Below are 12,781 nucleotides of genomic sequence, written 5' to 3' on the forward strand. Positions count from 1 at the left end.
ACTTCTCTAAGGAGCTCTTAAAACATCTGGCATGTCTTCTGTCCACCATGGTAAATCAAGAATTAATTTTGGGGAAAATTTACAGGTTCAAAAATATTTTCAAATGGGAGGGATGGAGGACCATTATTAAAATTCAGGGAAGCAAATAGTTACACAACCTAATTTCAATGAAGATTTTGGGTTTCGGCGCTGGTTGAGGAGAAAGAGACATGAGATTTCTGAGGCGTTTGTTTTAAATGTGCAAAAGGTTATGAAACAAAAAAGAGAAGAAATGATTCTTTCTAGGGAGAAGATAACAAGAACTGCAATATCCTTAAGGTCTCAATAAAAAACTCTATGCATAACAGCAATTCATCATCCAAAGATCAGGAAACATTAAGGCAAGTAGTTAAAAATAGTGAGCATTTCAGTATGCAAAATGATAACGGAACACAATAAAAAGTTTTTAAATGTTTAAAGCTAATAAAAGAACAATTTCTGTTGATTTGCTTGATTTTAATTGGCTTCACTATAATGGGTAATAGGCTTCATCACAGCCAGAATTGCTTTTTTTTTTTTTTTTAAGAAATAGAAAAAAATATGTTAAACAGCACCCCAAACCAGTACAAAGGAAGCCCTAATCTCTCCTCCACTCAGTCCCCGAAAACATTCCAAACAGACTTTTGAAATCAACAGATTTCAAAACTGAAGCTGTATGAACTTCACATGTCAAGTTCCATATATACCACACAGCAAATGCTAATTATCTGTGTTAAACCAGTATTTGAAACAGCAAAGAAGTATCAGAAGACCAAGGAGACTCTCAGTTCAGGCTGCTGTGTATCTTTAACTTAGCTTTGACTTTGCAGAGCATACGGTAGTTAAGATCACCCGCAGCTGAGAAACCTTTTTATAGAACAAAGTATAGCACACTACCACAACAGAGAAAGCAGTGCCCTTGTGAAAGTTTTACTTTACAACTGCTATTTACTTCTGACCTTAAGCTGTTAAATGATGGCATCTTTATTAAACAAAGACATGGAGTACATGCTACAATAAATCATATAAAATATAGTATTGAACACTTTGTAGCTTCCGTTTTTGAAGTGATACTTCTCTCATGCCCCTCTCAAGTTCACAGCTGAACTGACTGACCTGAGAATTTCAAGACCTGAACACACAGGCCAGTTTAAAGGCAGGCTGAAAACTTATTTCCACTTTAGTTTTAAATCATACGTGTTTAGAATGAACTTCACCTGAATAATGAAACAATCATAACCACACCGTAAGCTCAAAAGCTTTACCAGAAAAACTGTGGTTGCCCTGAGCACTGAGATCTTCACTGTGCTTCAACTCCTTCACCTCTTTGTAAATGGTCTAGAGTGAGGCAAACAGCCAAAATAAAGCCTGAACAAGAGGTTATCATCACCATATTCGCCCACTGAAGTGTGAGTGCAAGTCAGTCATAGCTAGCCAGGCACTGATCTGGAACTGGTACATGTGGCTAGGGAAGACCGCTGCATTGCACTGCACCACTGAAGAACAGGCACCTCCACAACGTGGGGTTATCCTCATCATGCCTCACTACTTGGAGTCCCTCCTAAACGCATCAGCAAGTTCCCATGAACTACCAGGTCAAACTTGAAGGAATCTGAGAGATCTATGAAGTTGCACTTCAAAATCTCTGCCTAACTCTAGAGCAGGACTCTCGGGCACACATAAACACATCTCTGTGAATCTTCATAAAAAATTATTTCATTCCTCCTCACTTCTCCTCACCAAGGACTGAGATGCTGCTAAGGTAAAGAACACGGTTGTGCAAATAACTCAGCCAAGTCAGAAGCAGTGTGCCAACTGGAAGGAAGAACTTTGCAGATAGAATGTATATTAAGTTCCCAAACCAAAACTGAAAATATATCATTAAGGAGGGATGCTATTTTTAATTAAAATTGTATTTTAAACACATGCATTGCCTGACAGTTACTAGGAGACTTCAAAAAATAACTTCGACAGTTTTACATACTTCAATTTTGCTCTGTTTGAATGAATTATAATTCCTCTATTATTGCCATTTAGTTTTCTTCCTGACCTATTTAGTATTCTTCCTGACATGTTTAATAAGGTTTCAAAATGAGCTGCCTTGACTAACAAACAAATGGATGCTTAAAATGACACAGTATTGCCAGTAGTTTTTGATAGGAATGTTTCTATAAAACATATTTCAATTTGCTTAAGGAACTGCATGAAGAAATTAAAAATTATTGTAAGAATCAGATTCAGTGCTAAGTGAAAGGAAAATATCTAAAGTGGGTACGTGTAGTGATTAAACTGAAGAATTAAAGAAAAAAAGTTGCAGAAATGCTTATTTTGAAATTTATTTTGACTGTCATAGTCTGAGAAATTAATTTCAAATATATGCATTTAGGCAAATTTGTTATCTATTATTGCAGATTCCAGTAAAATTGACAATTACAGAAATTCCAAGTAAAAATAAGACTGATAGTTAAAGCTGAACATTTTAAAAGTTGAATTCTGAATATAAATTTAGCTTTAAATAGCTTTTGGTATTGGGTAATTAACAAGCTACATTTCTGAAACTAAATGGGCAGTTCCAGCTGTTATTTTACAATTAGTTTCCACTGAGGGTTTTAAATTAATAACTGCTGCTATAGCTTCAAACATGCCAATGTTAATTAGGAATGGTGTTTCCATGTAATGCTATCCATATATATGAATATTTTACTGGGCAAAAGGTTTAAGCAGACTTTTATTCCCCCCCTCTGCTAAAGATAGAAGAAGAGAAAAATGTAAGGCCGGAAAAGACTTCTTCCAAGCCCTGTTTTAGAGAGAGGTATAGCTTACTTACAGAAGATAAAGATGACATTCTTAAGGTCATTATGCTTAAAACCCCATGGGTTCAGGCACAACAGCAAAGGGCAATATTTAGAACTTGCTATTTCATATGAGCATTTTGATTTAAACCCCAATTCAACAATTAATAAAGCTAAAGATTATTAAATGAAAAAAAAAAAAAACAACAAAATGAAAAATCCAAATTAAATGTGGAGAGAATCCTGTTAAAAACAAACAAAAAAAAAGATGACATATCTTGAGGAATAAAACCCCTATCCTGGTCTAAAATCAGAAAAATCAGAAAATAAATTACAGGATTAAGTTTAAAATAGTTGCTGTTATAATTTTTTTGCCTAAACGCATGAAGAACTGAACATGGCGCCAATGTGACCCTGTTCCACAACTTCTATGCAATAACAGAAAAACCTCTCCTTGAAATACTAACATTTTTTTTTCCTATGTAATAGGAAAACCTCCACAGTTTATCCATTTTGAAATTAAAGAATTAACTGCAATAGCTATTGTATAATGCATTGTAACTTTTACTTTTTTCAATTTCTTGGGGTACATATGCACATTTTAATAAGCTGATTCACTGATTATCTTTGTTGCCATTATTCAAGGAAAAATAAAGAAACTCAAATCAGCATTAGCTAATTCCTTTTTTACCTATCAAATAAGCTTCAATGAAGCATGGAAAATAAGTTTTATTATAACCTTTATAAAATAATCAACTCTTCAAAGGAAATTATTCATATTAGGTCCATATTTTGGGAAACATGTAGTTATCCTAATATGAAGATTTCTATGCAAAAAAGATTTATTTTTAGCTGTTAATTGGCTCGAAAAGGAAACCATCAAAAAATAACCTCTTTGCTCATACTACAGTTACAGAAAATCCAGGCTTTTTGTAACAATAATTTAAAAGTACAGTTTTCTGAATATAAACACGTGCACAGCAATTTAATACTGTACAAAAAAATATTTCTGAAGAGAAGATGCTTATAGATGTGGGTGCTGCTGAAAAGTTTTGAAAAGCATTTGATTTTCTAAACCACATTTGAAAGAAAAAACAGATTTCCACACAGACTGCTGGCTATGTATGTGCTTCTTACATAAACTCCTTCCATCATTCTTTCCTTCCCCTCACTATCAGCACATACACACAAGATTGTTTATTACTCCTTTTTTTACTGAAGGATTTTTGTTAACTAATTCTGCACATCACACGATTATTACAAGCATGTGCTAAACAAAGGTCCTTAAAATAAAGATAAATATTATTGTTTTGTTATTTGTAAATGTTTGAGAGTTAAACAATGGAAAACAGTAAAATACAAAAATTAAAAACATAGTAGATTAGATAGATTTGTAATAAAAAATACTTGTATGGATTAAAAGTTTTATGAAAGAATAAATAATTTACAACTACCCTTTAATGATTAAACTCTTTGCCATGTATTTCTTCTTTGGGGGATGGAGGGTTAGGGAGATGGGGGGTGGTGGTGGTGTTTAAGGAATTTCCATTTACATTCATAAATTGAAAACAGTCTAAGGACAGCTTTATGCTTTGATCTATGAAAGATCTACACATGAAAATGACCATGGAACATTCAGACCTGGACTATTAAGCTTTGATGTATGACATGAATGAAATCCTTGGATCTCAAAAATGATGAATCCAGAGCATAGACAACAATTAGATTCTTTACTGGCTAAGCTGAGGAAAGCTTGTGATTCAGTTCACCTAAACTTCTGGTACATGATAGCTTAGCAATATATATTCTGGACTTCATAAGCAAAAGATTTTTACAATAGCCTTCCAACAGCCTGAATTCTCTTGTGCTCTTTGTCAGCCATTTCATTTTTGTATTACCAATATTATACTCCATCTGTTTACAGATATTCCCTAAAATTCTATTAATTAATGTTTCATGTCACAGTAGGCCAAAACCAGCCAATGGCAATTGCCCACATAACTGAACAGGCAATTTGCACAGTATTTGGTATAACAGAGCCCTTATCCCAACAGAGAAACAGAACTAAATATCTCAATTTGTACTTGGAGCTGCTTCACATTTAAGCAGAGACATGCATCTACTTCCTCTTACTTTTCAGAGAAATATAATTGCTGGGTCTTGTGATGGTTTCCTCATTTTTTAAAGAAATGCTCACTGCTAATAAGAAATCTTAACTGAGGTCCTCCTCGGTGAACAATGCTACAAACACCTCAACTCTGACAAGTCTCTATGTAGTTGCATACAGTTAAGTATCCTAATTTCATAACACTAGCATTGCAGCAGAAGCATACCTTTGGTGTTACGTATCAAGAAATCCATAGATGACAGTGCTTTACAAAGATCTCAAGGAAAAAGAAAAACTTCAGCTGGAATTTTTATCTTATTAGACACCACAGAACAAAACAAGAGTGAGCCCAGGACTGAGAAATTCAATTTTTTGCCTCCAAAGAGATGCTTCATTTTTCTTGTAGTTACAGTATTTATAAGATTTCCTTCTGATGCACTTTCTCTGACTTGCTGAATAGCAGGTCAAGTGAGGTAGTTCTCTCCCTCCACAATGCTCTCGTGAGACCCCGCCTGGAGTACTTCATACAGTTCTGGTATCCCCATCATAAAAGGGACATGGGACCTGCTGGAGCGAGTCCAGAGGAGGGACACAAAGATGACCAGAGGGAAGGAGCACCTTTCTTACGAATACAGACTACGAGGGCTTCGGTTGTTCAGCCTGAAGAAGGCTGAAAAGAAAAGGGGAGGCCTTAGAGCAGCCTTCCAGTACTTAAAATTGGGACCTACAGGAAAGCTGGGAAGGGACTTTTCACAAGGGCCTGTAGTGACACAACAAGGGGGAACATCTTTAAACTGAAAGAAGAGAGATTTAGATTAGATATCAGGAAAACATTCTTCCCTGTGAGGGTGGTGAGGCACTGGCACAGGTTGCCCAGGGAAGCTGTGGATGCCCCATCCCTGGCAGTTCAAGGCCAGGTTGGATGGGGCTTTGAGCACCCTGGACTAGTGGAAGGTGTCCCTGCGCATGGCATGGGGGTTAGAACTAGATGATCTTTAAGGTCCCTTCCAACCCAAACCATTCTATGATTCTATGAGATCAAATAACTGTCTGACTTTCACTCCATCAGGGCATTAAGATAATCTTCCTATTTCAGTACTCTTCCTCCCCCAAAATGCTAGACCTTTCTCTGTTTTGTACAGTGTACTTGACCATTAATTTGGCCACTTCAAAAGTTCTAACATACACAGCATGATTACATCAGGAAATGACCACATCACCTTGTTTTTCTATAGCTTGCTGAGCTGTCTCTAAGCAACAATCCCCTCCTCCCAAATCCCAGGTTTAATATGATCAGGTAGTTAAAACCCATAAAAACATGTTTCTCTCCTTCACTGCTTAGCTGAAACTTCTTTGACCATCTAACTTCTCCTCGGTTTCAATTAACTGCTCTTCCCTCGCTTTAGCAAGGGTAAGCAGCTGCCTCACTTGCTTCTTCATCCATCTCCTTTACCCTGCTCCCCATCCCGAGCCCTTCTGGTATCTACAAGAGTTCTGCTCCAGAATTGGTGGTTTCTTGAAGGTAACATACAATTCTGTTTGAAGAGAAGCATACCTTAGCTGGGGTTTAAGAATCAGAAGTTCATGAAAAATCATTAAAACAAACCAACTTTAGGATTTAGTGGCACAGGGGGAAAACTGAAAAGGAAAAATTGTCTCTTGCTGTGAACAGCTGAAAATGTGTCAACTTCTTCAAGGGGACCTATAGTTACTGTTATGGTATATGCATCTTTGTTTACTGCATAATTAAATTAGCCTGTTTTCTACTGGAGGAAATAGTTATTTTTAGACTAATTTTTATATGCTGTAAGAAAACTGAAGTTACCATGTCAACACATTTCTTTCCAACTTTCAATAACCACTTGCAAAAATATTTGTGCCCAAACTTTTGAGGCACATGGTTTTCTCAACATTCCACCTTCAATTTAGTTCTCTTTCAAAGTTAAGCAAGTAAGATATTTTTTCCTAAGACATAGATGGAGTCACTTCAGCTTAGAGGCCAGAAGTGGCCTGGCTTATTTAGTATGACCTGCAGCCATTCCAGATTTACCTTTATGCCCTGGCATGCTGTTAATGATACATGAGCACATTCAGGGTTTTTTTGCATGAATTTATGGGAAAAATTCAAAAGATTTTTGGGAATTCTATTCAGCCTTTATCCATGAAAATGTTTCTCAGCCTTTCTTAGAAGAATAGCTTCTAAATAAGAAGCAAAAATTCTTTCTCATGAAACAGTACAAAAGTGACATTAATTTCATGTGGTTGTATTTCAGACCTAAACAGAAGACTTTAAACCAAAGTGACACCGCAAATTAAGTTTGTATCCCCACTCCAGAAACACTGTAAAGACAGTGGTTCAGACAATAATTTATTTTCTTTTATTCTATTAAAAGCAGCAGAAGCAAATTAGAGGAGAAGAGAGGCTGGAAAAAGAAGACAACATGTTGGGATTATTAGAATGTTGTAGCAGCTAATTCTTCAGTAATCAACAGGCTGCTGTAATGGTTTTTTCTTTTAGAGTCTTTAATGCTGCATATTGTACTACTTCTACCTCTGTTGGTATTTACTACGAAATCATTCACCAGAATACATGAGTTACACATTGTGTGGGTTTGCTCATTTCACTAATTGAATTTTAAGCACTCTATATTAGCCTGTTACACATTTTTGCTATCTAGAACCATCTCCCCTGGGCAGGTTAAAAAGGGTAAATACTGCGTAAGTTAAGAAATCTTGCATTTGGAGAAACAAATACTAACATCAGGCCCATGCGCCAAAAATATCCCTGACGCCTTTTTTCATTGAAGACAGACCATGTCCCCTGCCCTAACAATACAAAGCCTTGTGTATTTATCTCATTTTCCAAAGAAAAAATGAAAAATGGTGAAGCTAACTCCACTCACAAGTCCATTGGTCTAATAGCAGTGACTGCCGTGTAAGAAAATGAATGGCTTCAACCTTAACTACAGTATGTTCTGGATCAAAAAAAAACCCCACATATAATTATAAAATGCACCGACTTTGACTCCTAACTTAAATCTTAATATATTTACTTAAAAAAATATTAATTTATATTGCTTGAAAGCATTGAAGCTTGCTTGAACAGATCAAAATAGTAACCCTCTTCCCAAAAACAAAAGACCTCCCACTACCAACTTCAATATTGTCTCATAAAACTCTGCAAAGTAATTCGACACTCTGCCCGATGTATTTTAAAAACACTAAAGCTAGCATAATTGAATGCTTAAAGGAACAAAGATAAGACTGAATCATTTGGCAGCTGCTGAGAAATTAGAAGAATGGTGATAGCAGCAGTTAGAGGAAATTATTGAAAATGGCAGACATTACTCAGAAAAAGATACAGGAAGCATGGTGTTGTGGTGCTGGTCACAAAGAAGTCAGTAGCAGTCAGATGAGAGGTCTCTGTGGCACAGTGCTTGTTTCTACTTTACCCATTTAATGTCTTGATTTCTAAAGGAGGACTGGAGCATATTGTAACTGTATAAAACTATGAAAGCCAAATATACACTGCACAAATCTAGGTGGGAAAATTTATGTATATAAGTCCCAGAGACCCATAATGCAGAAGGGCATCAGGCCCTTTAAGGAACTGAGTGATTTCTGGTTTGAAAAGCACTGGATTTCTGCATTACAGGTAAAGCCACAATTACGAAGATATCATACTCAAAAATATAAATATAAACTGGCATAGCTTCATTGATTTTAGGTGTAAACTGCATCCCTCCTGTTGCTTACTCACTGATTTGTAATGTGTGTACAAGGAACATTACACAGATCCCCTCTAGGTGACAGGAACTGCCTTATGGGAGCTGGAACTTGCAGATTACACTTTATGAATGGGGATTTTCCTCTTAAATTTTTGGTTGCTATGAGAAGTGGAACGTATACTTGGTTCAGATATCAGATGGGAGTCTCTTTGGACTGAGAGGGCAGAAGGAGGTAAAGCCTGTAAAAATCTTGGGAAGATCTCTTTATCTGTGGGCACACAGACAGTTGGATCAGGACCTACCACCCAAAGCTGTTGTTGGTGCCAGGCTGTAAGATTTCATCCATGAAAGTTCAGTAATACAGTAGATACAATGCTCATTTAACAAAGGAAGGAAAAGAAAAAAAAAGAAAAAGAAGATATCGACTACTATAACTAAACATACAAGCAAAACCACTAATTTAAATGTTTCCACATGGAAATATGAAGAAAAAGCCTCTCTTACAACTTCTAAGTGATCAGAAGTGAAACTGGAGATACTTCATGGTCTCCTAAAAATCCTAGTCTTGACAAAAAAGTAAAACTTGCTGTCATTTTCCAGGCAGTAAATGTTTTACTGCTGGGAAAAGATTTTGATGTTTGTAATTTCTATTGAAGAGCACTATGAAGTAGTTAAAAATATTGCCACATCTGAAAAACAGACCAACGGGAAGTATAAGACACTTGTTCATCTGTGACTTTTCTCACTTGGTATTATTTGCAACCATACTTTCATGTCTGGCAACAGTGCCAACTCTACTAAGGATCATATATTACTTTTATCATGTTGATTACATATGTTCACCAGTTTTGCTGCCTATATATGATTTGTGTGGTTTGCACATACTTAGTGACACAATCCAGAGCATGGCATTTTCACAGAAAATGTGTTTACTGCGAAAGTGTTCCTTAGAAGTTTGCGTTCCTTTCAGCTTTGATCTACATGACATCAAGAATCCTACAGTTTGAATATATGTTCACCATTTATATTATTAAGATCTATCTCTTTCACACTATATGGCTACTGAGCACTTTGGTAGTCGCAAAAAATTTCCTGTTCTCTTAGGTGAACTTAGTCGTAGCTGAATAAAAGAAAGCCTCTTAAAATGTTCTCATCTGTGAGCTTAGGCTTCGTAATGACTTGACATTTAAATTCTGGTATTCATCAGCACTTCACAGAAGAACTTGGTTTGTCTAAATGGGTTTGAAAGCCCACAAGTGAAGAAAATCAGAAAAACCTGGTTTTGAATATCAAAAGATTGTATGTGAAAAGTATTTTTACAGGCTGCACGTACCCATTTTATTGATCAATTAACTTCTCCCAAAATGAATTTTTCTGAGACCATACATGAAAACCCAACCCCCTCTCCAACACTTACTGGTAAATGTCTTTTCTGAGCACAGCTCTACTAAGAGGGTTGTCAGCCTGAGGAGCCATAGACACAGATCCAATCTTGAGAACCAAAGTGTCTTCTTTAATTGCTGGATTAGCTGCAGTCAGGAGAAGAGAAAATACGTGTTTGATTAAAAGTCAAATGCTCGTAGCAGAAACTCTGAAAAACTATTTCTTAAAAATATCTAAATAAGAATGTCTGCTAAAGATTCAGTTTTGCACAGGAGCAACAACTAATGCATAAAAAACCCCAGAAACAAACCCGAAAACTGAAACACCATAAAAACAATAGCACTGCTGTTTGTAACACATAAAAGACAGAAGTATTGTTATTTCATTTCCCCACAGAGTTTTATCACAAAACTAAATCCTCATCTGTGACCTCTCATTTTCTCTGATGGTTGTATTCCACAGACTTATTTTGTGATTTGCCTGTTTCTTCTTATCTGCTGAAATAACAGCATGTAAAGCAGGCTGAATCATGCCCCGTTTTTAATATGGTGCTTGAGACACGGTAGGATATTTATTGTAACCATCCCAGTAGCATTTGGTACCAGTTGCAACACACATGAAAACTTCAAACGCAAGGACTGAAAAAGAGAATCTGAAATTTGACACATACACAAAGAACAACATGCAACAGTGGACAGTAAATTTCACATCAATAGCAAAATTACTCCAAGAAGAAAGATCTCTGCTTTCCACTTCATGTACATCATAGTCAAATTTCAGCCACATTTACAAATTTTCAGTTTTAAAAACAAACAGTAGTCATAGTAAATAGAAAACCAAAGTTCTGCCCAGAAAAAAATAGCAACACATTTCTCATAGAATAGAATCATAGAATCGTCAGGGTTGGAAAGGATCTAGATCCAACCCCCCTGCCATGGGCAGGGACAACTTACGCTAAACCATATCACCCAAGGCCTCGTCCAACCTGGCCTTCAACACCACCAGGGATGGAGCATTCATAACCTCCCTGGGCAACCCCTTCCAGTGCCTCACCACCCTAACAGGAAAAAATTTCCACCTTATATCCAACCTAAACTTCCCCTGTTTAAGTTTTAACCCGTTACCCCTTGTCCTGTCACTACAGTCTCTAATGAATAGTTCCTCTTCAGCATCCCTATAGGCCCCCTTCAGATACTGGAAGGCTGCTATGAGGTCTCCATGCAGCCTTCTCTTCTCCAGGCTCAACAGCCCCAACTTCCTCAGTCTGTCTTCATACAGGAGGTGCTCCAGTCCCCTGATCATCCTCGTGGCCCTCCTCTGGACTTGTTCCAACAGTTCCATGTCCTTTTTATGTTGAGGACACCAGAACTGCACACAATACTCCAGGTGTGGTCTCACAAGAGCAGATTAGAGGGGCAGGATCACCTCCTTCGACCTGCTGGTCACACTCCTTTTGATCAGCCCAGGATATGGTTGGCTTTCTGGGCTGCAAGTGCACACTGAAGCCGGCTCATGTTCATTTCCTCATCGACCAACCCCCTCAAGTTGCTCTGAATCTCTTCTCTGCCCAACCTGTAGCTGTGCCTGGGATTGCTCTGACCCAGGTGTAGGACCTTGCACTTGGCATGGTTAAACTTCATGAGGTTGGCATCACCACCTCACAAGCGTGTCAAGGTCCCTCTGGATGGCATTCCTTCCCTCCAGCGTATCAACCGGACCACACAGCTTGGTGTCATCAGCAAACTTGCTGAGGGCGCACTCATACTAAACTAACTCTGAAGTTTCCTTAGAGGAAAAGACGGAATCTACTGCATCTCCCTCTCAGCAGACACAGACATACACAAAGCATTTGAACAACATTTTGCCCAGAAGTCAAACCCTCTAGTCCCCACCTAAATATAGATGGTTTGCTTGCCAGAACTAAGGTAGAAAAGTTAAGCTGACAATAACATCCTGTTTGTGACCAAATCAGAACCTGCATTTTCAACTTTTAGATCAAAAATATGGGCAAGGCATTATACTAAGTGTTAGAATTCCTGCCACTGCACACAAAGTTTAGTTGCGGTGTCGGGTTTTTTTTTCCCCTGATACATAAGAAAAAGGAGTAAAGTTACCAAATATACTTCAGATTGTAACTGCAACTTGATTAGGTAGCAGATGTCTAATTCTGAGAACTGGTTCTTAATAAAATAGATCTTAGGCTAAGAATTTTAATGTGTCTGACACTTAGCAAAACCAAATAAACGTAAGACTACTTATCAGAGTCTCTATTATGTAAAGGTTTTAAGATATGGTTCTTTTGTGCGTGGTTCTTCCTGTAAGGTCAAAAAATTAAGTCAATCTTAAACCAGAAAGAGTTACAGGCTTTAATATTTTCAGCTGATTTCTAACAAGTGGTAATGATTTAGGATGCTGAATTCTTATCTCCATACATTAACCCATGACTTCTTCCATTAGTTTTTCAAAATCTGGGAATAATGTATTAAACATAATCACAGTCATTATAAATGTGTAAAAACTGGAGGGGGAAAAAAGTCTACACTACTCAATATAAGTGCAGTGTAGGAAAAAACTAACAGACCAAAGTGTAATAATGTTCACAATCTTACTTGTTTTTACCCACTCATCTCAGTCTTCTTTTTTTGCTGAGATGAACACATTATGCTCTTCTAATCCTTTCTTGTATGGCTTCTCCAGCACCTGATTAAGATTTTTGGTGCTTTTCAGCACCCTCTCCAGTTTTATCAATACCT

The 12,781-nt window shown here is 37.1% G+C and overlaps 1 protein-coding gene across 6 annotated transcripts in view; it reads right to left on the reverse strand.

Moving 5' to 3' along the window:
• The window catches only part of VPS13B (vacuolar protein sorting 13 homolog B), a 439,608-nt gene that overhangs the window by 174,620 nt on the left and 252,207 nt on the right, over nt 1-12,781 (reverse strand). For all 6 annotated transcript variants that reach the window (XM_061448008.1, XM_061448010.1, XM_061448006.1 and 3 more), the window contains one exon: nt 10,063-10,174. In XM_061448008.1, the coding sequence (XP_061303992.1) occupies nt 10,063-10,174 (112 nt within the window). The remainder of the gene's footprint in view (nt 1-10,062; nt 10,175-12,781) is intronic.

This window comes from Pezoporus flaviventris, unplaced genomic scaffold (genome assembly GCF_033815535.1).
Source record: "Pezoporus flaviventris isolate CSIRO_AGI_PZ_B2104156 unplaced genomic scaffold, CSIRO_AGI_Pfla_v1 ptg000007l, whole genome shotgun sequence".
NCBI lineage: Eukaryota > Metazoa > Chordata > Aves > Psittaciformes > Psittacidae > Pezoporus > Pezoporus flaviventris.